The following is a 25,040-nucleotide window of genomic DNA, read 5'->3' as shown; positions in this document are numbered from 1 at the left end:
ACTAGCACTTCAAGCTCATTGAATTTATTAACTATACTCCTAGCATTGGTGTACATGCAAGTATACATGCACCTGTTTCTACTCTTAGTTACCCTAACACAGCCCATGTATTTACATGTTCACTATGACTCCCAGTAGTCCTGGAAATTCCCATTGCCTTGCTTTCCAGGCTGCTGCTCAATTGCATTTCAATAGAAGTAGTGCAAGAATCACTTTTACCTCTGCTAGCGGCTACTGTTAATCTATTAGTCCGTGTATCCCCTCAAGCTAGCAGTTTTCCGACCCACCTAACTCTGCCTCTATAGCATCAGCAAATATTCTTGCACTCTTTCTATTTAAGTGTATCCAATCCCTGTAGAAATATTCTCCTGTTAACAAGCACAGACCAGGCTGAGAAAAATTCTACCCCTTGAGCCTTGCACAATCTTGTAAAGATACACTAATGAAGGCCTGACAGAAGATGTGGCCAATGCCGAGCAAATACTGGCACAGTTCGTTGACAGAGAGAAAGATGAGCCACAGTAGAATGTTGGATAGATGGGAACAACTGTATTACATATGAGCATGACTGACTCAGAAATAATCAAAACCATTACTGGCGAAAGACATGATACAGATGCAACCGAAGATGAGGAGCCAGAGCCATGACCTAAGATCGTGGATGCACTTGCTGGTTTGCAAACTGGACTTAAATTCCTTCAAACAGAAAAGGTAGATTCCCTTTCAATTTTACTGTTAAAAAGAAACAGAGATGCAATGAAACAGTCAACCTTTGATGCAGTTTTTTTAAGAAATGGAAGACTTGAAAGTAACGATTAAAATGTGCAAAAGTTTGTTCACTAACGTCTACTTAGTAGTTGAAAGAACACAGAGTGCAGTATGTTTTCTATTTTCTCCCAAATTTTTGACTGTTTGTTCATTTAAAAACACGAATATAATGGTCAATGCGACCACGTCTAAAAGCAATTTTTGTGAGTATTGATTTGTTTTTGTGACAAAAGGTGTGCGTTTATCATATGTATGTATATTTAAAACACGAATATTGGTTTTTTAATTCTTTATTGTACAGTGAATTAATAAAAGTTTGAAACAACACAATACGTAGTATTGCAATTATTGCACAAAAGACTAGCAAAATTGATAGTATGTATGAAGTTTGAATGCCGAAAAATGGCTAGAATTTTCTAATGCAATCCCACTTATATTGCAATGTGATTCTTTGGACTATGAGAATCACATTATGATGGTTTCACCTGTACTTAGTACCGTGCATGGGAGGAAGGTTGAGAAGATGAAAGAAGATACTTGTTGATATTAGACTTGAATTTCTGTAGATTGTAATTTTTAAGAAATACTTGCGAATGGAGTTTGTTCCAGAAAACGGAAGTTGAATGAATAAATGAGGAAGAAGAAAAGTTGGTTCTGTGAATTTGAAGTTGGACAGTAAAAGGATGTTGACTGGTTTCAGTATGTGTTCGGACTGGTTTGGAAGAGAGAGTAGGAATTATAGAAGCCATTTCAGAAGATTATTTGGTTTTTAGGAGCATTAGCAACTAAGGCCATGTTGCTCCAGGGATATGCGGTGGTCATTCCCTGACCTTTCTGCATCCTCCGTATTTGGTGGTCATGGGCTGTAGCTCAAATCTAATCAAGAACCGTGTGCTATGCACTGCTGCTCCTGCCCACCTGGCTACGGAGGCACCTATTTCAGAATAACAGTGTCTGTGGAAGTGTCTATAGAAAAGGCATGTAGCAGAAACAGAACATCTGTGAAATAAGAGTAGACTGTGTTAGAGATGAGTCATTAATTAACCTAACTGTCCTCTTTTGAATGGAATCTAAAAGCCTGAGGCTTTGGGATATTGCCCCACATGCGAGGACAATATTCCATGCTAGGGCAGATTTACAATTTGTACAAAATGAACAGCTGTTTGGAAGAAAAGTAATGCCAAAAGCAAAAAAGAAAACTTAGTTTTTTAGATGTGGAGGAAGCAATATTTGTAATGTGCTTATGCAAGAGAGATTAGAAGCCAGGGTAATCCAGGGTAATCCCCAGTAGAGAGAGAGAGAGATGATCTTGCCTACAAATCGGTGTCATCGAAGATGAGCATAGGAGCAGAAGACTCCTTTTTGCGATATATAAGATGGTACAGAGTTTTAGAAGGATTGAAACTGCCTAGGTTATCTTTGTCCCACTGGAGAATTACCTGGAGATCAGCATTTAAGGAATTTGTAGTGGATATTTGAGAAGTTGAAGCTGTTTGTGCAGGGCAGGGTTTCTCCAACTGGAAGGTGGAATGCAATGTGATCTTATCAGCAGAACTATGGATAGGATTTCCGGTCAATGGAAGGTCATTAATATATAAGAGGAAAAGAGTAGGAGAAAGAACTGAACCTTGGGGAACACCAGCATTAGTGGTGAAGTTAGAAGGCAGAGCATTCCCTACCACCACCTGCAGTGAACGGTCAGACTGAAAACTGGATACCTAATTACAAAAAACCATTGGTAAACCATAAAATGGTTTGCTTATTTAGTCCTTTATGCCAAACATGATCAAAAGCCTTAGAAATGTCAAGAGCAACTGCTTGAGTTTTACCAAACTTTTCCATTGAATTTGTCCATAGATGGATAACATAAGCCAGAATTTTACCAGTGGATCAACACTGATGGAAACCATAGCGAACATTGATCAGATGGAAGGTTTCAGATAGTTTAAGAGATGGCGGTTAATTGATTTCCCCATTATTTTAGAAAGAGAAGTAAGTGCAATGGGACGATAACTGGATGGGAGGGATTTGTCACTCTTTTTAGGAACTGGCTGGATGTGAGCATATTTCCAAGCAGAAGGAAAAACACCAGTGGAATAAAAGTGTAAAAAGCGACACAGAATGGAAGAAAGCTCGGGAGCACAGGTTTTGAGAATGAGTGGAGAAATACTATCCAGAGTCATGGAGCTTTTATAGCATCAAGATTGATCAAAATCCTTTTGACAGAAGGGCACAGGAGGCATTGAATGGAGTGTACTGGGAATGGTAGGTGGTTTACAAAGATTAAGAAATATTGTTCAAGCTTTAGGCCTAAATGGTTGTCAAATGAACTAATGAGACTTGTAACAGAGAAGAAAAATGCATGGGATGCATATAAATTATCAAGCGACTCAGAAGCCTATGGCAGATATAAGCTAGTCAGTAATCAGGTGACAAAGGAGGTTCGGCAGGCGAAGGCAGATTACGAGAAATCCTTGGCAAAAAATGCTAAGAAAAACAGCAAGGATTTCTTTACTTATATAAACTCTAAAAGGAAGGGGATGAATCTGATTGGTCCACTTGACATCGATGGTTTGACTGTTGCTGATCCTGCTCAGATAGCAAACAAACTGAATGAGTATTTTGCATCTACATTCACACGTGAGGAATTATTAAGGTTTGAAAATGGCAGAAGGTTATCAAATTGTAGCAGGGTGCTTAATGATTTTGTAATAACTGAGAGCAAAGTGGAAGAGAAATTGTTGAAGTTAAACGTAAGAAAAGCACCTGGGGTGGATGGGATCTATCCAGTTATATTAAAGGAGGCAGCGAAGCAACTAAGCAAACCCTTAGCCATAATTATGAGAGCATCCTTGGACTCGGGAGGTTCCCACGGACTGGAGATGTGCAAATGTATCCCCAATTCACAAAGGGGGATCAAAGGGTGACACGAGTAATTACAGACCAGTTAGTTTAACTTCTATTCCGGGTAAAATAATGGAGTCGCTGGTTAAAGATGCATTGCAGGATCATCTAGACAAGACTGCAGCAATAATTCAGACACAGCATGGGTTTGTTAAGGGAAAGTCTTGTCTGACAAATTTGATAGGATATTATGATGTGGTTACAAAGGAACTGGATGCAAAAAATAATTTTGATATCATATATTTGGATTTCAGAAAAGCTTTTGACACTGTTGCGCATGGAAGACTATTGTACAAATTGGAGCAGAATGGTATTAAGGGTAAGTTGCTACAATGGATAAATGGATGGTTAAGTGCGAGAAGACAGAGGGTGGTAATCAATGGGTGCTGCTCTTCGTGGACTAATGTTATTAGTGTAGTCTCACAGGGTTCGGTGTTAGGTCTACTGTTGTTTTGTATATTTATCAACGATATTGATGAAGGTATATCAGGCTTAATGTCGAAGTTTGCAGATGATACAAAGGTTGGCAGGGTTGTTAATGACAGTAATGGCAGTGTGCTACTGCAACAGGATCTAGATAATTTGGGCAGATGGGCTAAGAAGTGGCAACTGAAGTTTAACCTTGACAAATGCAAAGTACTGCATATGGGTAGAAGTAACCCCAGAGAAACGTACCAACTGTGTGGTACTACACTTAAGGTGGTAGAAAATGAAAAAGGCCTGGGAGTAATTGTGCAGGCAGATATGAAGTTTTCTGAGCAATGCAGACAGGCTGCCAGGGCAGGTCATGGGGTTTTGTCAATGATATATAGGAATTTTGCTAGCAGGGAAAAGGAGGTGATTATCCCTCTGTATAAGGCAATGGGCAGGCCATGTCTTGAGTACTGCGTACAGGTCTGGAGGCCTCATTTTAGGAAGGATGTAGATTTACTTGAGCGTGTACAGAGAAGGGCAACAAGATTGGTGAGGGGATGAAGGGATCCTCTTACCAAGAGAGGCTTAAGTTCTGCAAATTGCAGTGGCTGGAGACTAGGCACCTGCGCGTTGATCTGATTGAGGTATATAAAGCCTTGAATGGGTTGATCTGAATTCTGATGGGATCCTTCCACTTGTTCAGATTACGAACCTAAGGGAGCATAAATTCAAATTAAGAAAAGACATGTAGAGTAGATGTGCGGAAATTTGCCTTTAACCAGCGGGTGGTTAATTGCTGGAACAAACTTCCATCTGTTGTTGTGGAAGTTGATAGGTTGAATAAATTTAAGGAGGAACTGGACAGGCATTTGGAGAGAATGGTGTGTTTTTCTTTTTTTTTTTTGTTGGCTGATGCTGCATAAGCTCATACATTTGCTTTCTTGCATCACATGCCACTACTACTACTACTACTATTATCAATACATGAGTTAAGAAAAAAAAGTAGGATGCTAGCAGGTCAGCTTTATCTTTAGCTGAAGTGGCAATAGAACCATCTGGTTTTGAGAAAGGTAGGAACAGAGATGGGCAAAAGTGTGGCCAATAGCTTTGGCAAGAGACCAGAATGCTGGACTGCCATTATGGCAAGAAGCAAATTTTCTACTCTTAGCCTGTTTGAAATCTAGTTTGGACGATTAATAACTGCTTTACAATTGTTGCAAGCTTTGATGTAGGCAGAAAATGAACCTGGAGATTTGGATATAAGCCAATTGCAGTATACAACATTCTTATCTTAAACAACCTTAGCACATTTATTGGAAAACCACAGTTTAGATAAAGGATGAGATTTTAAGGTGGAGTGTGGAATAAAGAATTTCTTCCCTACAAGAATAATTTCACTGACATGATCTGAGCAAACATTGATATCAGAAGATTTGAAACAGTAATCCAACCAAAGAAAAGAAGAAAATAAATCTCGCAGGCCATCCCATTTGGCATTCTTGTAATGCCAAATAACAGGAGGTCGAGAATGGCCATGAGAGAAAGGCTCCAGTGGAGAAGAGACCATCACTAAGTTGTGATCTGAGGTGCCTAGAAGGCCACTCACCTCAACCATGTACTTACAAGGGTTGTTTGTGATAAAAGATAAAGCATTGTTGACTGTGTAGTTAAGATTATCTGGTATTCTGGTAGGTAAATGAACCAACTGTGTGAGGTATTAGTAATTGCAAAAGCCTTGACCAGCTAGAGTTGTGAACATTAAAATCATCAAGGAAAATTACTTCACTGTTAAGGAAGTGGGACTGGAGAAAGTCAAGTTTCAAAGAGAGGAAGGCAAAGAGTGCCAAGTTTTTAATTTATAAAAAAGAGAGAGGCAGAGGCAAAAAGCAATGACTTTTTTGCATGAACTGAGAAAATTTAATTTTTGCACATCACAACATTGACCATTCTTTTCTCCAACCAGCACATGGCAACAAACATGCATCCAGTGCCTCAGCTATGATATGCAGTATATGGATAGCCTATGTGGTATGTATGAAAAAAATAAATAATAATTGCTGGATGTCTGTTGCTCTGATTTTAATGAAATTTTGTGAATTTGAAAAAAGTAGCCTGAAAGCTGATTCACTTTACTTTGCAGATAGATCACCTTCATTTTCTTCAGTGAGAGCTGCTTAATGCATAAAAAAAAATTAGCTTATTAGTTTTAAAAAAATCTTGAGTTATCTATATAGCTGAGGTAGTGGGAGTTTTGTGACAGCATGCTGATTGGAGAAATGAATAGGCAGTATAGCAGATGTAATGAAAAGAATTTTCAGTTTAAGCACAATCTATTTGATCAGTTGCTCTTCTTTTGAACAGTATTTTTCTTATTAATTTAACTGAATATATAAATAATGAATTATTATAATTTTATTAAAATTCAGGATGAATTTTTGTTGATGTATGCATTGAAGTGAAAAAACTTGTAATAATTAATTGGTGAAAAGTTAATTATAGTGTTTATTTTTCACTACTATTAACCATGGAAAAATTTTCTTTTAATGATAAAAAAGTGTAGTGTAACATGTACATTACTTAACTTTTCTCTTGCCAATTGCACTAGTCCAAAATGCCAGAGTTTGTTTGGTATAAGTAGTATCAAAAATATTTCATATTTCCTTAAACTATGGAATTCTGTGCCAATGAAAAGTATTTAATTTATTGATATACTGAAAGCAAAGTTATGAACCTGGTACTTTCCAAACTATACAAATAGCATTTCAGAATTCAACTGAGGAATTCTGTCATCGGGTCAAAAGGTGGATGTAGTATTTTGAGTAGAGTTTTCTCTATTAAAAATTTGTTACATATAACAAATAATGAAAATATTATCTCCATTAATGTTCTAAACAATAATCAAGACAATACACAGTTTTTGAAAGTGTAAATCATGACAATACTATATATATAGTACAGTTTATTTTAGTGCGGTGTGTGTAATTTGTTGTTCCAACCCTTGGCCCACATGCGGTACCAGAATACTATAGGTGTCTATGCCTTTTGTGTCTGGAGTTGTCATAAAAAAAAAAAAAAAAAAATGTTTCTTTAGTTGTTAGCATATTTCCATACATAAGCACCTGTTGTCTTCACCATGTCCATCTATCTATCTGTCTGTCTATATATAATGGCTTGTCTAACCATTGCAAAATTTATTAAAATTGCACAAATATGGAAAAAAAATTCAAAGATTAAACGTGGTTTTTAATGCAGTACTGTATTGTTAGTTGTAGACAGCTTGTGCATGTATTGCTATGATTCTGATTGTGGTGATGTGTGTGAAATATGGGGGTGGGGATTAAACTGAATAGCTACATTTAGAGAATTTATAACCATAGAATTTTATTAAATTTTATATGAAGTTTTTTATATTTTAGTAATTAATTGATAAAATGATAATTACATTTACTTTTCACTTCTGTAATCACAGAAAAAAAAAAATTTAACATGCCTGAAATGTAACATGCTGCATACTTTACCTAGCTTTTGTAGCCAAGTCTGTTTTAGAAAAATAAGTCTTGAACAAGCAATAAATTATATAATTGAATTAGTTCTAAGATTGATTTCTGAACCTTAGCCACAATTCTCTTCACCTCATTGACAGAGTGCATTAGTTTGCTATGTTGTTTCTACATTTGTATTTCATAAATATTATTTATCTAACTGAAATTGCCCATTTAGTTGTATACTGTTATTACTGTCATTGGTGTTTTTTTTTTTTTTTTTGAATCTTTGTTAGTCAAAAGTCATTTAAGGTGATTTTTGTATTGCAATTTAATGAATATCTGGGTGTCTTTTTGTGAATATATGTAGGCATTATCCTGGATTAAAAAATGCATAGTAATAATTGTGACAACTTGTTCATTATAATATTTTCTGATTTGTATTTTTAAGATTTAATTTCTTTTCTGACCTAAATCTTTCTTCATTAATTAAATTTAATTTACATCCATCATTGTTTTGTATTCTATTTGTTACATTCTTTGAATCTGCTCATAAATATTGGGTTTCAAATAATTAATTCATACATAATTCTATTTTTCTTGAAAAATAGATTTACCAAAAGAAATTTATAAATACCAAAGCACGGTAATGTCAAGACAGTGTGCATGTTTTGCATGGTCTTTTGTGAATTTACTGATGAATTAGACTAATGAAGGTGAATTGGTAATAGTTACTCTGTTACACAGTATATCTTAGAGTATTCTTGCCAGTCATGTAGATTACTTTCTAAATTCTCAGAGGAAGCTTGCAGAATTGCATAAAATTTCATCTATTCAAACAGTTTTGCTATGAAAAATGTGAAAAATGTTTCACCAATATGACAGAAAATTGGAATGTGTGTGTGTTGGTAGATTGAGGGGAAGAGAATAAGAAATGAGCTAGCAAAATGGGAATTGGAACTACAGAGGGTACAAGAAAAAATAAAAAGTACTTAATGCTGAAAGTCTTATGATTTCAATGTCTTTGTCAGTGGTCAACCGTCGAAACCACTGGAAAAACAGTAAGAAGCGAGGCCCCGTGTTTCTTACATGGAATATATGTAGAACATGGTAGAATCGGTAAAGCAATTTCAAATCTAGCGGAAGCAGGGGTAAAGCATACACATTTCGTGGCTGACCTGACAGAGGTGGAAAGCAAAAAAAAGGTTAAAATCAAAAGGGAATAACTTACTGAAATTGAGATGGTATACAGACTGAGGAAAGTGTCCGTACTTTAGAGGTGTGAAGCCAAAAGGTTTATTCAAAGTACTGTATTGTATATCATAACGACCCAATGTGTCAGAAATCAGAGACAGTAAATTAAACAAAATTAAAAATTACAAATTTATGTTGAGAAATTGGCATTAAACATGAAATAGTACATTCCAGGATAGAAAAGAAATAATAAGCTTACAAAGTAGTGGTAAATAATTGCTAAACTTGTTTTTTTTTTTTTTTTTTTGTAGGTGAGAAAAATGTGTTATAGTAGAAAAATAGCATCACAATATTGTGTTCGGTTAACTAATGGCTAATGAGAAATAAAAATATAGAGTAGCAGGAAAGTGAAAAGAGATCAGAATAATAAGAGGGAAATAGGTGAGCTCAGGCAATCTGGTATTGCATTTCCTGAACATAGTTCTGGGAGTATACTTAATGTGTTTAAGTCAGTTATGTATAAAAAGTTAAAGCTAAATTAAGATTAAATTAATATTTAAAAACCTACACTCCTTTGGTAGCCAGTCTGTGGGTACAAATTTGCTAGACTGTAAGAGGCTGGGAGTATAATCTGTACAATATGTACAAGCCTGTTAGCAGTAGAAAATCAGCTTGCTACCAACTTATATATCCATTATGGTTGTTGGGTTCATTCTGTGAAAATTAAGTGTCCCTAGTCCATAAACCATATAAATATATTATAATACTCCTCTTCAACTTCTTATAAATACTATGTGTATATGTATATGCACCTGAACTTTCTATTTGTGACTTATGTATGTCATTTTCAGTTACTACATTCTTCTTAATTTTTTTTTTTTTTTTCCCCCTGTTTGTATGTTCCTTATGCCTATTTATAAGTAATTTTTACATAGTTGCTGTAGGAAATGTACTGTTTTGTATATTTGTGAATAAAGAAATTGTTAAGATTAAAAAAATTATTTGATTGATTGTTTTTGGTTATAATAAAAAAAAATTTTTTACACACACACCCCAGGAACCAATGCAACTAAAGAGTTGAAGTTTAATATATTATGGTAGTTAATGTTAAAAGGCAACAATTATAACTGTACTCTATATAAATATAAAGAACATTGTCTTTTTAATTATGAAGCCACTTGATAGCATCCTTCAACTCATTTTACCATGTCTGAGTGCAGTGCATTCAGGCAGGGCCGTTTTAAGAACTCTCATGCCCGCTGGCAAATTTCCAAATGTGGCCCATATTAGGTTTAAATTTTGTTTTAATTTTTTTCTAGGTCTCTCTTAGTTGCATTCCTAACCCTACATATTAAAAGAGCATACTGGAAACTATGCTCCATCACCATGCGATAAGCTTTGCACGGAGTGTAGCGACACTTAAAAAAAAAAAAAAAAAAAATATATATATATATTATTAATTTATAATCATAAGGGAGAATTAAATTTTAAATTATTTTTCTAAATATTAATATTTTTGGCACTTTAAACTATTTAAAGAAAGCCAAAAACATTATTCGTATATATCATTATGTTCAATGTTTGCTGTGCTTTCCACCACAGTGTAACATATGGGACAGAGGTCTTTTAAAAAATTATTTAAGATCAACAAGTAAGGCCCCCCTGGTGTCTGCTGGGTGTGCCCATGCTTTAAAATGACCCAGCATTCAGAGCCTTTCTTTCTAGCTGGCCTTGTAACATACCTCTCAAAGATTTGTTAATGCTTCTCATTAGCACATCTTTCTAATTCACTTTAGTCAGCTCCCATACAATCTAATTTTCCCAATTTTTTTTTTAAAAGAATATCTTGTTCAGAATATTTTTGTCTTTGAGATTAGGCTGTCACTGAATCATTTCTGTCAGTTCCTTTTAGTCCAGATATTTAGCACTGCATTAGGTCTAGAATGTTTTCACGAAAATGAATTGGTTTTAGCCCATTTCTGCTCTTAGCTGTGCTGTGCATTTGAAGAGAAGCCATTGACCACACTCAGATTCAGCATTCTGTGTTAACACAAAGATATTCTAGGGATTTAAATCTGTGCTCTGTGCTTGCCAGCTTGTTATGGCTCTGGGAATAATGTTAATCCATCAGTTGCTGTTGATTTTGAAAGGTTAAATGAAGTGTATTAGTGCACAGTAACTAGCAATTTATGTGGCATCTAGTAATCAAATCTTCTTTACACTCTAAGCTTTGCTTTTGACTTGTACTAACTGTTGCTGATATATGCTGCTTCCGCTTTGCTGACTAGCCAGACTTACTTCATTAAGTATCAGAAGGGTGTCCAATGCTTCTGAGAGTATAGCCATATATACATGTAATGGCCAATAAATTATGACCACCCAGTCTTGTGTGGAGCTACCTTTTTTGCTTTTGGGGAATGAAGATGACAAGATTCCAAAAGATACAGATACTTATAGCCATGCTGACTATGGAGCATCCATAATTGTTAACTGGTGAACAGTCAGCAAGTTGAACAGCTCATTCCAATTTGTCCCACAAATGCACATTTGGATTCAGGTCTAGTGAATTTGAAGGCCAGTAGGTATGATTATTGGATCAACATTTTTATTAATTTGCTTTTTTCAATTACTGTCTTACCACTTTTCACATTTTAACTGCTGATCTAACTGTGTGTGTGTGTGTGTGTGTGTGTGTGTGTGTGTGTGTGTGTGTGTGTGTGTGTGTGTGTGTGGTGAAAAGTAGCACAGTTCATGTTCCTGATGGAACAAGCTATCTTGACTGGGAAAAGTGATTAGCATAATTGGATGTAAATGATCTGCAGGCATGTTCTGATTAATGTTCAGCATTCAAATGCTATTCCAAACATACCAGAGGTCTTGGAGCATACCAGCAGAACACTTCTCAGACCATTGTACAACTACCTTTAGCTTGGATACCTGCACACTCCATCCATTGCCTTAATTTTTTCCTAAATGTAGAACTTGCCATTAGCCTTATATAAATGCTACACTGTTTTTTATAAACAAGACTCTTGTAACTAAACAGACTTTTTTTTTTTTTTTTTTTTCCTAGTTTTCTGCTGCATTGTTGGCATTCTTTACCCCATGATAGCTGCAGTTTTTGGTGCCAAGCAGTGAGGAAGAGTGGCAAGTTAGTCATATGTTATACACCTTAGTTGTCAGGTTTAAACACTTTCCTCATAAAAATCTGCCTAGAAATCCCCACCTGTACTTGGACAGTCATAGTCCAAAGAGTTATTTGTTGGCTTGCACCAGACTTTGTACTGTGTCCACCACCATAGCATTACTGCCCACTACCATCCATGGTTCAAAGGCAGAGATGCCATTGTTTTTCCTGAACTCCACTCTGCTTATCCCTTCCCCACTGCAGGTCATGAACAGCCCACTAAATGTGCTCCTAAAGGGAGAGCTACATGGATCTTTCAGATATTCAACACTACATCTAGAATATTTTCAGGAAAATGGGGCGCCTCCGTAGCCAGGTGGGAAGGAGCAGCAGTGCGTAGCACACGCTTCTTGATTAAACCGGGGTTCGAGCCCGTCACCACCAAATACGGAGGATGCGGAAAGGTCAGGGAATGACCACTGCATATTCCCGGAGCAATATGGCTTTAGTTGCTAATGCTCCTAAAACAACAAACAATAAACAATTCAGGAAAATGGATTGGTCTGCCACTGTCCCCCCCCCCTTAGAAAAACCCAGACAGCTGTTGATTTAATGTATCCTTAACTTCCACTTTTTGGCATTTTCATGTCAATTAGTGAAAGTAGTAGATAGGCTTGCTGAATGACATTTCATAAAAATGTCAAAGGAAAATTTGGCACAAAAAAAACTGATTTTGGAAACAGAGGCAGATTATGGTAAGAAATATTAATTTAAAATATTAATGGAACTAAATTGAAACTTTAATCTACAATGTAACTTAAATTTTTTTTTTTGAGGAAATATCTTTCACATCTAAACAACTAAGGGGGGAGGGGGTTGAAAGATTGTTTCAGAGCATGAGGGGGGACTTTCCGAACTGCTAACTTTGAATGCTCCACTGTTGCTGAACATTACTGGGTTGAGCAACATAATCTTGATCCCCGACATGACATTGAGATCATAGATTATTCATGTGATTATCACCAGCACTCGTGGCATGAGGCACTGAACATGGTCAACTGTAATAGTATTATGAACCATAATAGGGAGTACATATGCACCCCATATGGAGTCTACCATTCTGCAGCGCAATGAGCACTGGCATTCGTCACATTTACGTAATCTGCATTACTGACACCAGATTCATGATCATGCCTGATCAACTCCTTACTTCCTAACATATATATACATGCAGTACACCATTCACTGACTAGCTGAAGGGACACCTCTCCCCAAAAGCTACTATTTTATTTTGTTTTATATATTGTATTTTATTGCTTTTTACTTATATATATATATATTTTTTTTATGCCTTTATTTTAATGCTTTTATTTTATATTTATTTTATGTATATATTTTACTTATCTTAAAGTTTGGCTAAAATCAGTTTTTTGGTCATTGATAGAAAGTATACAGTGATGGACTGTCCAGGTCAAAACTGGACACCTGGCAACCATATATGCTACCTAAAGAGTTGGAGACAGATTTCTCTTTTGAAAATCTGTTTAATTTCACTGCTTGCCCATTCTTTACACAAACAGTTAATTATACATGTTTCACAAGACTTAATTCTTGAATGCAGACAGCTGGCACACAAATTTTATTTTAATTTCTCTTGCACAGCCCATTTTCTACTTGTAGGATTGGTAGTCCATTCTTTGGTTAGCCAGTATAATTTATATAACTTGGATGCTTTTACTTTTCAGAGGGCCATGGGCATATAAACAATATGAAGAGCATTCATTGTAGGTTTTGTATATACTTTTAGTTTATAAATATATGAAGATCTTCGATATATGTGCTTTTTTTATTTTGTACTCATTTTATTAGAATAGTTGCTGCCATGGGTAGGATATTTCTTGACCATATTGGTGGATCTCGTTTATTTTCATGTGCCAGCTGCGACACCATTCTTACAAACAGGAATGAGCTAATTAGCACTCGGTTTACTGGAGCTACAGGACGCGCTTTTCTTTTCAACAGAGTTGTGAATCTGAATTACAGGTATGCTTATTTTTAGTATTTATAATTTGAATATGAATTATGTATTACTAATACTTTCCAACAGGTAGTACTAATCTTGCCTGATACATTTCAGTCCATTTCAACCACAGTAGTATATTTTAACTGTAAAGTTGATAATAAATTCATCTCTTCTACATCTCAAGTAGAATAAAATTGAATAAGGTTTAAATTGTTTCTGCTTTTATTTTAGCATTAGAAGAGGCATATGATGCAAGAAAGCAAGCTTATACAGCATCAGCCAAAAAAAAAAAAAAAACTTCCCATTTCACCCATCTATTCGCCCCAAATGTTTGTCTAGTTCTGCCTTGAATTTATTTAAACTGTCAACTTCTGTGACAGATGAAAGTTTGTTCCAGCAGTCAATCACCTTCTGGCTAAAGGCAAAGGCAAATTTCCCCACATCTATTCTACAACTGTCTTTAGGCATCTCAGTAGCCAGGTGGGAAGAAGCAGCAGTGTGTAGCACACGCTTCTTGATTAGACAGGGGTTCGAGCCCGTCACCACCAAATACGGAGGGTGCGGAAAGGTCAGGGAAGGACCACCGCATATCCCAGAGCAATATGGCCTTAGTTGCTAATGCTCCTAAAAAAAAAAAAAAAAAAAAAAAAAAAAACAAATAACTATCTTTCCTCAATTTGAATTTATGTCCCCTGAAGCAATTAATCTGGGCAAGAGAAAGAATCCTATCAGCATTGAGCATGCTCAAACCATTGAAGGCCTGGCACCTCCAAGTGGGCAGGAGCAGCAGTGCGTAGCACACTCTTCTTGATTAGACTGGGGTTAGTCTATGACCACCAAATACTGAGGATGCGGAAAGGTCAGGGAATTACCACCGCATATCACCGGAGCAATATGGCCTTAGTTGCTAATGCTCCTAAAAACCAAATAACAACAAAACATTCAAGGCCTTATACACTTCAGTCAGATCACCTAGACCTCCAGACACTGTAATTTGCAAAACTTAAGTCTTTTTCCTAAAAGCAACCCTTTGTTCCATTCACTAATCTTGTTGCCCTTCTCTGTACTCGTTCCAGCGGCTCTACATCCTTCCTAAAATGTGGCCTACAGAGCTGTATACAGTACTCATGGAGTGGCCTGACCATTGCTTTATACAAGCAGATAATCACATCCTTTTCCCTGCTAGAAAAATTCCTGTATATCATTGACAAGACACCATGAGCTACTCTTGCAGACCATCTTCAATGCTCAGAAAACTTCATATCTGACTGCACAATTACCCCCAGCTCCTTTTCATTCTTTACCACTCTGTGTAGTACCACACAGTTGATATGTTACTCTGGGATTACTGCTACCCATATGCAGTACTTTACATTTGTCAATGTTAAACTTCATTTGCCACCTCTCAGCCCATCTGTTCAACCTTTCCAGATCCTGTTGCAGCAGCATAGCGTCAGTAGTGTCCTTAACGACCCTGCCAACCTTTGTATCATCTGCAAACTTAGACATTAAACTTGATATCCCATCATCAATATCATTCATAAACACCGAAAACAACAATGGACCCAACACTGAACCTTGAGGAACTCCACTAATAACATTAGTCCACGTTGAGCAGTGTCCATTAATTACCACTCTCTGTCTTCTGCCACTCAACCATCCCTTTATCCATAGCAGCAATTTGCCTCCAGTGCCACACTGCTCCAATTTGTGCAGCAGTCTTCCATGTGCAACAGTATCAAAAGCCTTTCTAAGATCCAAATATATAATATCAAAGTTATTCCCTGCATCCAGTTCTTTTGTGACTACATCATAGTATCCAATCAAATTGGTCAGGCAAGACCTGCCCTTAACAAAACCATGCTGCGTCTGAGCTATAACTGAATTCTTGTCTAGATGATTTGCAGTGTAATAATTTCATTTTCAAGTAATATTTTCTCCATGTGAAAAATCTGTGTGGTTTTTTTTTTTTTTTTTTTTTCTGCAATTTGTTTCGTATCTAAGTTGACATTAAATGGATAAGAAATATATTGAACAATGTCTTCAATTGTTTTAAAATCACCGAATCTGGTTTCAAAATCATCCACAACTTTCTCACTGTTAAATTCAAAAACAGGATATTTTTGCAAATGATCTTGCATATTTGCAAAATGATCGTGTGTGTATATGTGTGTGTATATATATATATATATATATATATATATATATATATATATATCTGATAATTAAAATAAATATGATATTTAAAATAAAAACATCAGCCAGTAGTACGGCAATAATGCAGAGCGAAACGAAACGTAAAATAATAAAAAATAAACAAACAGGGAAGGGAAAGTAGCGGTAGTAGGACAAAAGGTAGTCGATAATTCCCTGTATAATTTAGTCATTAAACCCAATTAATAAAACATGATATAAATTTAAAATAATGCCAATTATACATAATTTAGCGGAACCCCCTCGAAAGGTACCATTTCCAAAAGACGTGAAATATCACCAAAAAAGGGTTAAAGAAACTACCAAAAAACTAAAATATCAAAATAATAGACTGACCATCATGCCCCATATCGACAGAGGACCACGAGGCCAATAATGGTCATGGAATCGCTGCATTTCAATCGTCATACAAATCATCGCAAAGGCGGAAATATCGAAGAACCAAACCACACCTCCATTCTCCGATAGATCAACCAATGCAGAGGATTTGCATGGCGGTGGTCCTTATGCAGCGAAAAATCATCATAGAATCCTGGGTGGTTCGGTTCTTCGATATTTCCGCCTTTGCGATGATTTGTATGACGATTGAAATGCAGCGATTCCATGACCATTATTGGCCTCGTGGTCCTCTGTCGATATGGGGCATGATGGTCAGTCTATTATTTTGATATTTTAGTTTTTTGGTAGTTTCTTTAACCCTTTTTTGGTGATATTTCACGTCTTTTGGAAATGGTACCTTTCGAGGGGGTTCCGCTAAATTATGTATAATTGGCATTATTTTAAATTTATATCATGTTTTATTAATTGGGTTTAATGACTAAATTATACAGGGAATTATCGACTACCTTTTGTCCTACTACCGCTACTTTCCCTTCCCTGTTTGTTTATTATTTTACGTTTCGTTTCGCTCTGCATTATTGCCGTACTACTGGCTGATGTTTTTATTTTAAATATCATATTTATTTTAATTATCAGATATAATTAGGCATCATGTGGAGGATGTGCATTTGCTGCCTCTAATGATAGCTACATAGCCATATTTATTTATTTTTATCACTTTTGCCCAACTTTTATCTCACATAATATATATATATATATTTTTTTTTTTTTTTTTTTTTTTTTTCCTTTGATATCCTTAGCCATTGCCAAAAATTGATATTTATATGCAGAAATACTACTAATCATGTCACCCACATTTTTATTTTTTCCTTGTAATTCCAAATTCAGATTACTTAATTTACTGGTAAAATTTACAAAAAAGCCAGATCACACAACCACTCTGTATCTTGTAGCTGCTGATAATCATCTCCCCTTTGATCAACTTTTTTTTTTTTTTTTTTTTAATTTCATTCAGCAAATTTCAAAATCTCTGTAGAAACGTACTCGTGACTTGGCCAGCTCACATCTGTGTGTAATATCAGATCTGGTTCATTTTCGTAGAGTTTCATTTTGAAAAGTCTCCTTTGAAGAGATTGTTCCCGGATGGAATTCGCGATTTTGAAAGCTGTCATAACACTTTTAGTATTTAATCTTTCGCTGGCTAACACTTGTTGGTGGATGATATGGTGGTAACTCGAGAAATCTGGTAATTCATTCTTTTGGCACAATGTGATGAATCCGTTAAGATGCCCCCGTCATCGCTTTAGCTCCATCTGTTGTTATTGATAAGAGTTTAAATAGTGGTAATTTAATTTTTTCAATAAAATTTTTGAATGTGTTAAATATATCAAGACCTCTGGTTCTTTCTTTTAACGAAACTATACCCAGCAGTTCTAGTGGCAGAATCATCAAAAACCATACGAATAAAAACAAGCAATTGAGCTGTATCACTGACATTTGTAGATTCATTCAGTTATAAAGAAAAGGACAGACACACAATTAGCAATATGAGCACGCAATTGTTCGCTCACAATTTTACTTATTTTTACGATGCGTCTCATCACAGTGTTTAGAGATAATTGCAGATCTTGAACACCACTTTTAATTTCATTTTTGTTCTTAAAATTTTCAAAAAATTTTTATGCATTTTTCTAAAAATGCAGCTTTGATGAATTGACCATCAGAAAATGGTTTGCATGTTTTTTGCAAGATGATTCACTTTATATGATGCTACAGTTACTGCTTTAGATCGTAAATTAATGGTCACGATTAAATTTTGTTGTGCGAATAATCTGGATTTAAGTTCTCTTAATTTATTTTTTCTAAGGTCACTATTAGGCTGAAAATCTGATTAATATTACCATGGAGTGCATTGAAGTGCCTTTCTAAATTTCCTTTACTGGGTATAGCCACAGAAACATTACAAATCAAACAACAACATTTTTCTTTTATCATTACAAAAAAGTATTCTAGTTTCCATTCTTAATGAAAATGATACATTTTATTCTTTTTCGTAGTATTCATTTTAAATCAAAGGGTATTAAATTAATGGTATAAGTACTGTCCGGTTATTAATATTAAGTAAGCTAAATAAGAATTCGATACATACACTATGCTCTCCACAACGTAACTGCGTGAATTTTCACTAGACAAGCCTAGCAGCTGAGCAGCAACAAGAGTAATCACGTGGTTCGACGGATTTGTAATAAGCATATGTAGTGGGGCGCATAATAAGATTTAGATTTTGACTAATCCATTTTTTATATATATTAAAATTCGTCCTGATTGACCAAAATTAAAGCCACGATCAACTTGTTGGCCACCCCTGTTCTAAGACATAGGTGCAATATGGCGGTTGCTGCCAATGCACCAATAAATTAAACAATGAAAAAATTCTGAGAAAAAATTAATATACTGTCTTTCTTTAATAATAACTGGTTACTTTTAAAGATTTTCTGATTTAAAGTCTAGAAACACCGTATCAATGCCATAGTTTAAGACAATGGTGCACAACCTTGCAATTGTAATAGCTGTACAGTTCTTCTTTCCCTCCCAAAAACTTACTTTTTCCTTACAATACATTGTAAAAAGAATATTAATGTTTGTAATTATTTCGGTAAAAATAATAATTAATACCCAAGATCAAGTTTCATACTGAGTTATTTGCTTATTTTTTCTGTGGTATAAAAATAAATGCATGTGTTTGAAGATTTTTGTAATGATTGAGAAAAAATCGACAAGAAAACCAGATGCAATAAGAATCTGCAAGATTAGTGTGGAGTACAAAAAAAAAAAAAAAAAAAGTTGGATGGGGTTGTGGATTAAAAAAAAAAAAAAAAGTTGGCTAAGGTAAAAGAAAGACAAAATGAGAACTATGGGAAATTTACTGGACAAACTGGTTTGCAGCTACCACAGTTTCTCCCTGCATTTTCGGTAAACAGACTGTGTGTGTTATTGGTAGTGGCAGTAAAAGTCGAACGATATATTGATTGACAAGTAGGCATGACAGAAAATGTAATGATTAATTTTTTCTCATTATTAAAAATAGATTATTGGAGTTTTGAGTGCTTTCACGATTGAAAAAAAAAACCGCATTACTGATTTTTTTTTTTTTTTTTTTTTTTTTTTTTCCTTCTATGTTTTTAAGGTTATGTTAGGAAAAGAGGAAATGGTTTACTGGTTTTGGCAAAATTCAAAACAGGGTGCACACTCCAGACTATTGCCATTTTTTAAAATTTTTGGCTGGTTAAAAAAAAAGTTAGATTGTTATGCTGGAGTGCGCACCCTCTTCTGAAGTTTACCACAGTTTCTTTATTTTTCATTATATTTCCTAACCTGACTTTAAATGTTATGTTAGGAAATAATAGGAAAAGAATGATTCTTTATATATATGCATATCATAACGTCAATCAATCACTTAACTCTGATGTTATTGTCTGTTGTGTTCAGGCACCAATCAGTGTATTGTCTGTTATGCCTTCATTCTACTGCCACTACCGATAACATGCACCATCTGTTTACCGAGAATGCAGGGAGAAACTGTAGTAGTCGCAAACCAGGTTGTCCGGTATGTTTCCTGTAATTTGTCGTGGTTCTCGTGTTGGCTTTCTTTACCTTTGCCAAAAAGTTATGCACTGCTGGTTTGACATTGTAGTACACGATATGGGTATTAAATAGTTTTGTAAGCTGCATGCATTCTAAAAAAATCATAACTTAAATTGGAATGGAAATTTTATTTTCTCAACCATCCCCTGACCTGAAAACATTTTTCAAAAAACTGAATATGACATACACGTGTACTTAAATCCTCAAGAGGTGGGCAGCTTGTAGGCTTCAATGCATTATTTCTGTAAATTGCATCTATTCTGAGTGGGTTTTTTTTTTTTTTTTTTTTTTTTTTATGAAAACACCAGGTTTTCCTTTGGGGAAAAAAATGTAAAAATCTATTGAGACTGACCTCTCCTGAGACTAATTTGGCTACAGCTTGAAAGAGGTTTATAAAAATTGTGCCCTCCTGTCTTGACAGGATTGGAACCAAGTACTTTTCCATGCTCTGTGAAAGGCTAGCAGCCATAACCACTGTGCTACTGTGATTAAAAATTGAGCTGCAAAATTTTATTTAAAAATATTACGTGTTAATTTTGTTTCTTCGTTTGTTTAAATGATTAAATACAATTTATCCAGTACCTTGGAGCTTCTACCAGATTTCTTTGATCTACTCCATGGGTGGTCTTATGTCCTCTTCCACTGACATAATTAAAAGTGATTTCCAACATTTTTTTTTTTTTGGGTTATAGTTGATTGTAATAGATTTTTAATTAGAAAACATTCTTTTGTGATTCACTTGAGTTTAAGCCAATCTCAGTAAATATTTGTAAGCAATATATAATTTGTGTGTGCAGCAGAATGAAAATTATACTTGTATATTATTTACACTGTTGCACTGTAATTATATCTTCAGCCTTAATTAAGTTTAGTAACATTAAGCATAGTTATGAAGTAAAATCCCAAAAATTGTCAAATGTTTTGTATTATAAGTGGCTGGAATATTTTATCACCAACCCTGTAACCATTATAAAATTAAAATATAATTTTTGTAAAAGCAGTAGCTGCTTATTCTATTTTGTTTTTTGTAGCTTAGGTGGCCAAGCATTCATTTTCATAACCAAAATTTTAGAAGCCTATATATCTTTTTTTTTTTTTTTCTTCTGTTCAAGGAAAAAGTGTGTAAATAAATTTTAATTATATTTATTATTATATTATATTTTTGGTCAGTTAGAACACTGTTGCCTCTCTAAATAAAGATTAAGAATTAAGTTCTTGTGTTAATTTTTATTCTTACTTGGATTTAGCAGTCTCATTATGAAACTTTACAAAGCATACATTTTTTTTTTCTTAATGTTTAAATTACATACAAAACATTTTTAAACTTTTTAGCGAGGTTCAAGATCGTGTTATGCTGACTGGAAGACACATGGTGCGTGACGTTTCCTGCAAAAATTGTGATACCAAATTGGGTTGGATGTATGAGTTTGCTAAGGAAGAAAATCAGCGGTACAAGGAGGGACGAGTGATCTTGGAGAGGGCACTTGTTACAGAAAGTGATAGGATTGATGAACCAAATGGAGAAGATTGATAGCAACATTTTGATGTTTTGGGGGATTTGCTACAACTGGCAATTAAGTATACTGACAAATGAATTTGTCATCCTACTATTAATAGTTGTTTTCATTATTCTGATGGATGGATTTCTGTCACCTCACTATTAATAGGTTATGCAGGTGTTCCAGATTGTGTAAAGGGTATTTGCCTTGCCCTCACTAAATGCTGTTGTTGCGTGCATTATAGAGCAGTGTGGCAGTTTCTTTGGAAAAATCTAAATTATCTGATTAGGAAATTGCATTCAGATTTTATTTAAACTATACAAAAAAAAAAAATTACATTTAAATTTTTTAAGTATATTAATAATAAAGAAAGAAGCTATTTTTGGTACTTAGAAGTTATGACTAATTTTTTAAATAAAGGATTAGATCTGATAATCTGAGAGTTCAAAAAAATACTATAGTTTTTAATAATTACGAGGCACTTATTTGTTTGTGTATATTTCTTGTGCCGAATTTACATTGTTGATATTGTTTTTATATGAAGATGCTATATCAAGTTATGAAATCCCTCCTTTTTATCTCCATATTTGATAGTAGTGCAGATAAGGTTAGTAGTATTGCACATCTCATTAAAATTGCTTGATTAAATGGATAACTACTAAAGAATTATTTTGAAACTTTACTTTTTTTTTAGTTTTTGTGAGGTTAATTGTCTTGTGTCCCTGCACATTGCACTAAATAAAACTAAGCTTTAATCTCCCTAGCTGCATTACAAATATGGTGTATATTGCTTTTGATTTCATATTTGGGAAATATATCATAGTATTTGTTTTGTTTGTAACAAAGTTGTTAAATTCTATAACTGTGTCACATTTTAGTACATGTTTATGTATGTGTGTGTATGTTCATCTTGAAGTGGTGGAACTATTCTCTGTGCGTCCGAGTGCACAAGTGATTGTCTGTCACTAGATATATTATTTTAAAAACAAACTCAAAGGCAAAATGACTCGCATTCAGAGTTATTTTTTTTTTTTATTGCACAGAAAACTCTCTGTGAGATTATTATTGCAGTCCTCCTTATAAATGGCCATTGGTATAGCAAAACAAAAAAAAAAGGTAATTGCACTGTTGAATTAAATTTTTAAGCAAAATTTATTAATCCTCGTTTAAAGATTTGTGCAATATTCATTTATTTTCCAACAAGGGATTACAAATTGGTATTTTATTACTGTTGAAGAAACAAAGTAATGTGGTTTAGATGTTCATATGAACATTTCAGTTAGAAAATTATTTAATAAATTTTGAATGAATTATAAAATTGGAACTCAATTTTATTGTGATATTGCCAGAGATTAACTCATTTCATATGTCAAATGTCCCAACAGATGTTTAAAATTTATTTAGAAACAAATTTCTTAGAATTCTTATTGCGATGCAGATTTATTGCAAAAAACATTCTGTTAGGCTTTTGAGACTTTAAATGGTTCTAATGAAATTCTAATATGATATAAATCATTTATGTGAAGACTTTTTTTTTTTTTTTTTTTTTTTTTTTTGGAACATGATGAAAAACAAGAGTATCATTTCAGGAACTACTATGGTTATTTGGCAGTACTTCTTGATTATATACTTGTATAATAAATTTTTAAATTGCTATGGAATATATTAAGTGGTCTTTTCTCCTGTTAAAAGTGACTTGTGTAAATTATTTTATCAGTGAATTTGGTAATTTTTGATATTCTACCCTAGTATTGAAAAAGCTTAAAGCTATAGGTATTTTAACTTATTGTGCATCTCTTTGCTTCAATTCATCATTTCATGTCCATAGTGGGATGTGTATTTCAGAACTGTAAAACAGATCTTATTTCTGAAGACAATTAAAATTATTCTCATAGACAACTTTTAGTGAAAAACATGTTTTTTTTTTTTTGGGGGGGTACACAAAATATAATAGCATTTAATTTTCCATATACAATTATTTGTATTAGTGAAGGGACAGTTTCCAATGGATAGTCAATTTTTCTCTGTTACATTATAACAAAATACTAGTTTCCTCCTAAGTAATTTTTACATATACTAACTTCTCTCTAAATATAGATAACCACCAATTTTGAAATTTGTTGCAGTTCCCGACATGAACAAATGGTTGATTTTACTTCTCTTTCAGCCACCATATTAAGTTAATATCTAGTTTATAATCTTTACCTGAAATTACGAGAAAAAAAGTAGAGTAGGTAATCACTGTTTTCACCCACAACTAATTTTGCAATTTTATAGAAATCATTTTATATACTCTTAAAGACTTTTTTTTTTTTTTTTAGGACACTTCATAATTCAATATTTTTTACATTATTATGGTGAAATTTTATTGAGGAAAAGTTGCAAATAGTGAAATTATATAAAAAAAAAAATTAAAATATTAGTATTATAATTCCCTATAGGAAGCAAGGCTCATACAATACCAGTCAAGAAAACAAAAAATTCATTTGCCCATTGCTTCCAATAATTTGTCCAAACCTTCGTTAAATTTATTCAGCCTTCCCACCTCTATAACATTAGGTGGAATTTTATTTATTCCAACAATTGATTAGTATTAATAAGGCCCAAATGATGCAAGTAAGTAAACTTTTTCTGAATCAAATTAAAAAAAAAAACACTTTGGCTGAATGAAAATTTCTGCACATCTCTTTTGTAGCCATGCTTAATTTATGCTCCTTAGTGTTTTTCACCCCAGTTTGCTTAATCCTTTTAAAGCAGCCTTATACACTTCAGTTAAGTCATCCCACAGATGCCTAGTTTTGAGAGACTGCAATTTAGTCTTCTTTGGTAAGAATATCCTTTTGTGGCCCTCATTATCTTGTTGCCCTTCTCTGTGCCCTTTCCAACATCTCCACATCCTTTCTAAGTTAGACTTCTAGACCTGCATGCAGAATTCCTGATGAGGCCTAACCATTGCCTTATACAGTGAGATAATCACCTTGTCCTTGCTTGTCCTTGTCAAAATTCCTGATTGAACCCTATAAAACTGTCTCAGCAGCTTGTTTGCAATGCTGCAGACTGTACAGTTTGTAATTGTACAGACTGTACAACTACCCTTAGATCTCTTTCAGACTCTGCAACATTGTAATAGAATAACAAAAATGTATTATTGTTAAAGCTCAGTTGCCATTTTATAGCCCACCTGTTTGTATCTAGATCCTCTTGAAGTATCATATTCTGATCACTATCTTTAACCACTGTGCCCAACTTTGTATCATCAGCAAACTTAGACATCAAACATGAAATATCTACATCAGTGTCATTAATAAAAATTTAAAAACAGTAAAAGGCCCTATGCCAACCACTGTGGACTCTTCACATCAGTGTATGTGAAGGACAGTGGCCATTAATAGCCACTTTGTCTTCTGCTACTTACCCATTCCTTTATCCAA

The 25,040-nt window shown here is 34.3% G+C and overlaps 1 protein-coding gene across 2 annotated transcripts in view; it reads left to right on the top strand.

Moving 5' to 3' along the window:
- Positions 1-21,946, top strand: part of LOC150084841 (protein yippee-like 5) — a 32,384-nt gene extending 10,438 nt beyond the window's left edge. Inside the window, exons 2-3 of one of the 2 annotated variants that reach the window (XM_090375584.1) lie at positions 13,764-13,932; positions 21,443-21,946. In XM_090375584.1, the coding sequence (XP_090231710.1) occupies positions 13,772-13,932; positions 21,443-21,641 (360 nt within the window). In that variant the 5' untranslated portion in view covers positions 13,764-13,771 and the 3' untranslated portion in view covers positions 21,642-21,946. Of the gene's footprint in view, positions 1-13,758; positions 13,933-21,442 lie in introns of both variants that reach the window. The other variant, XM_090375583.1, reaches the window with a different exon arrangement.
- The last annotated feature ends 3,094 nt before the right edge of the window (positions 21,947-25,040 follow it).

This window comes from Mastigoproctus giganteus, chromosome 6, assembly GCF_048544385.1.
Source record: "Mastigoproctus giganteus isolate SK-2022 chromosome 6, ASM4854438v1, whole genome shotgun sequence".
In the NCBI taxonomy this organism is placed as follows: domain Eukaryota; kingdom Metazoa; phylum Arthropoda; class Arachnida; order Uropygi; family Thelyphonidae; genus Mastigoproctus; species Mastigoproctus giganteus.
The sequence above is the reverse complement of the archived record's forward strand: the minus strand, read 5'-3'. Positions and strand labels throughout refer to the sequence as shown.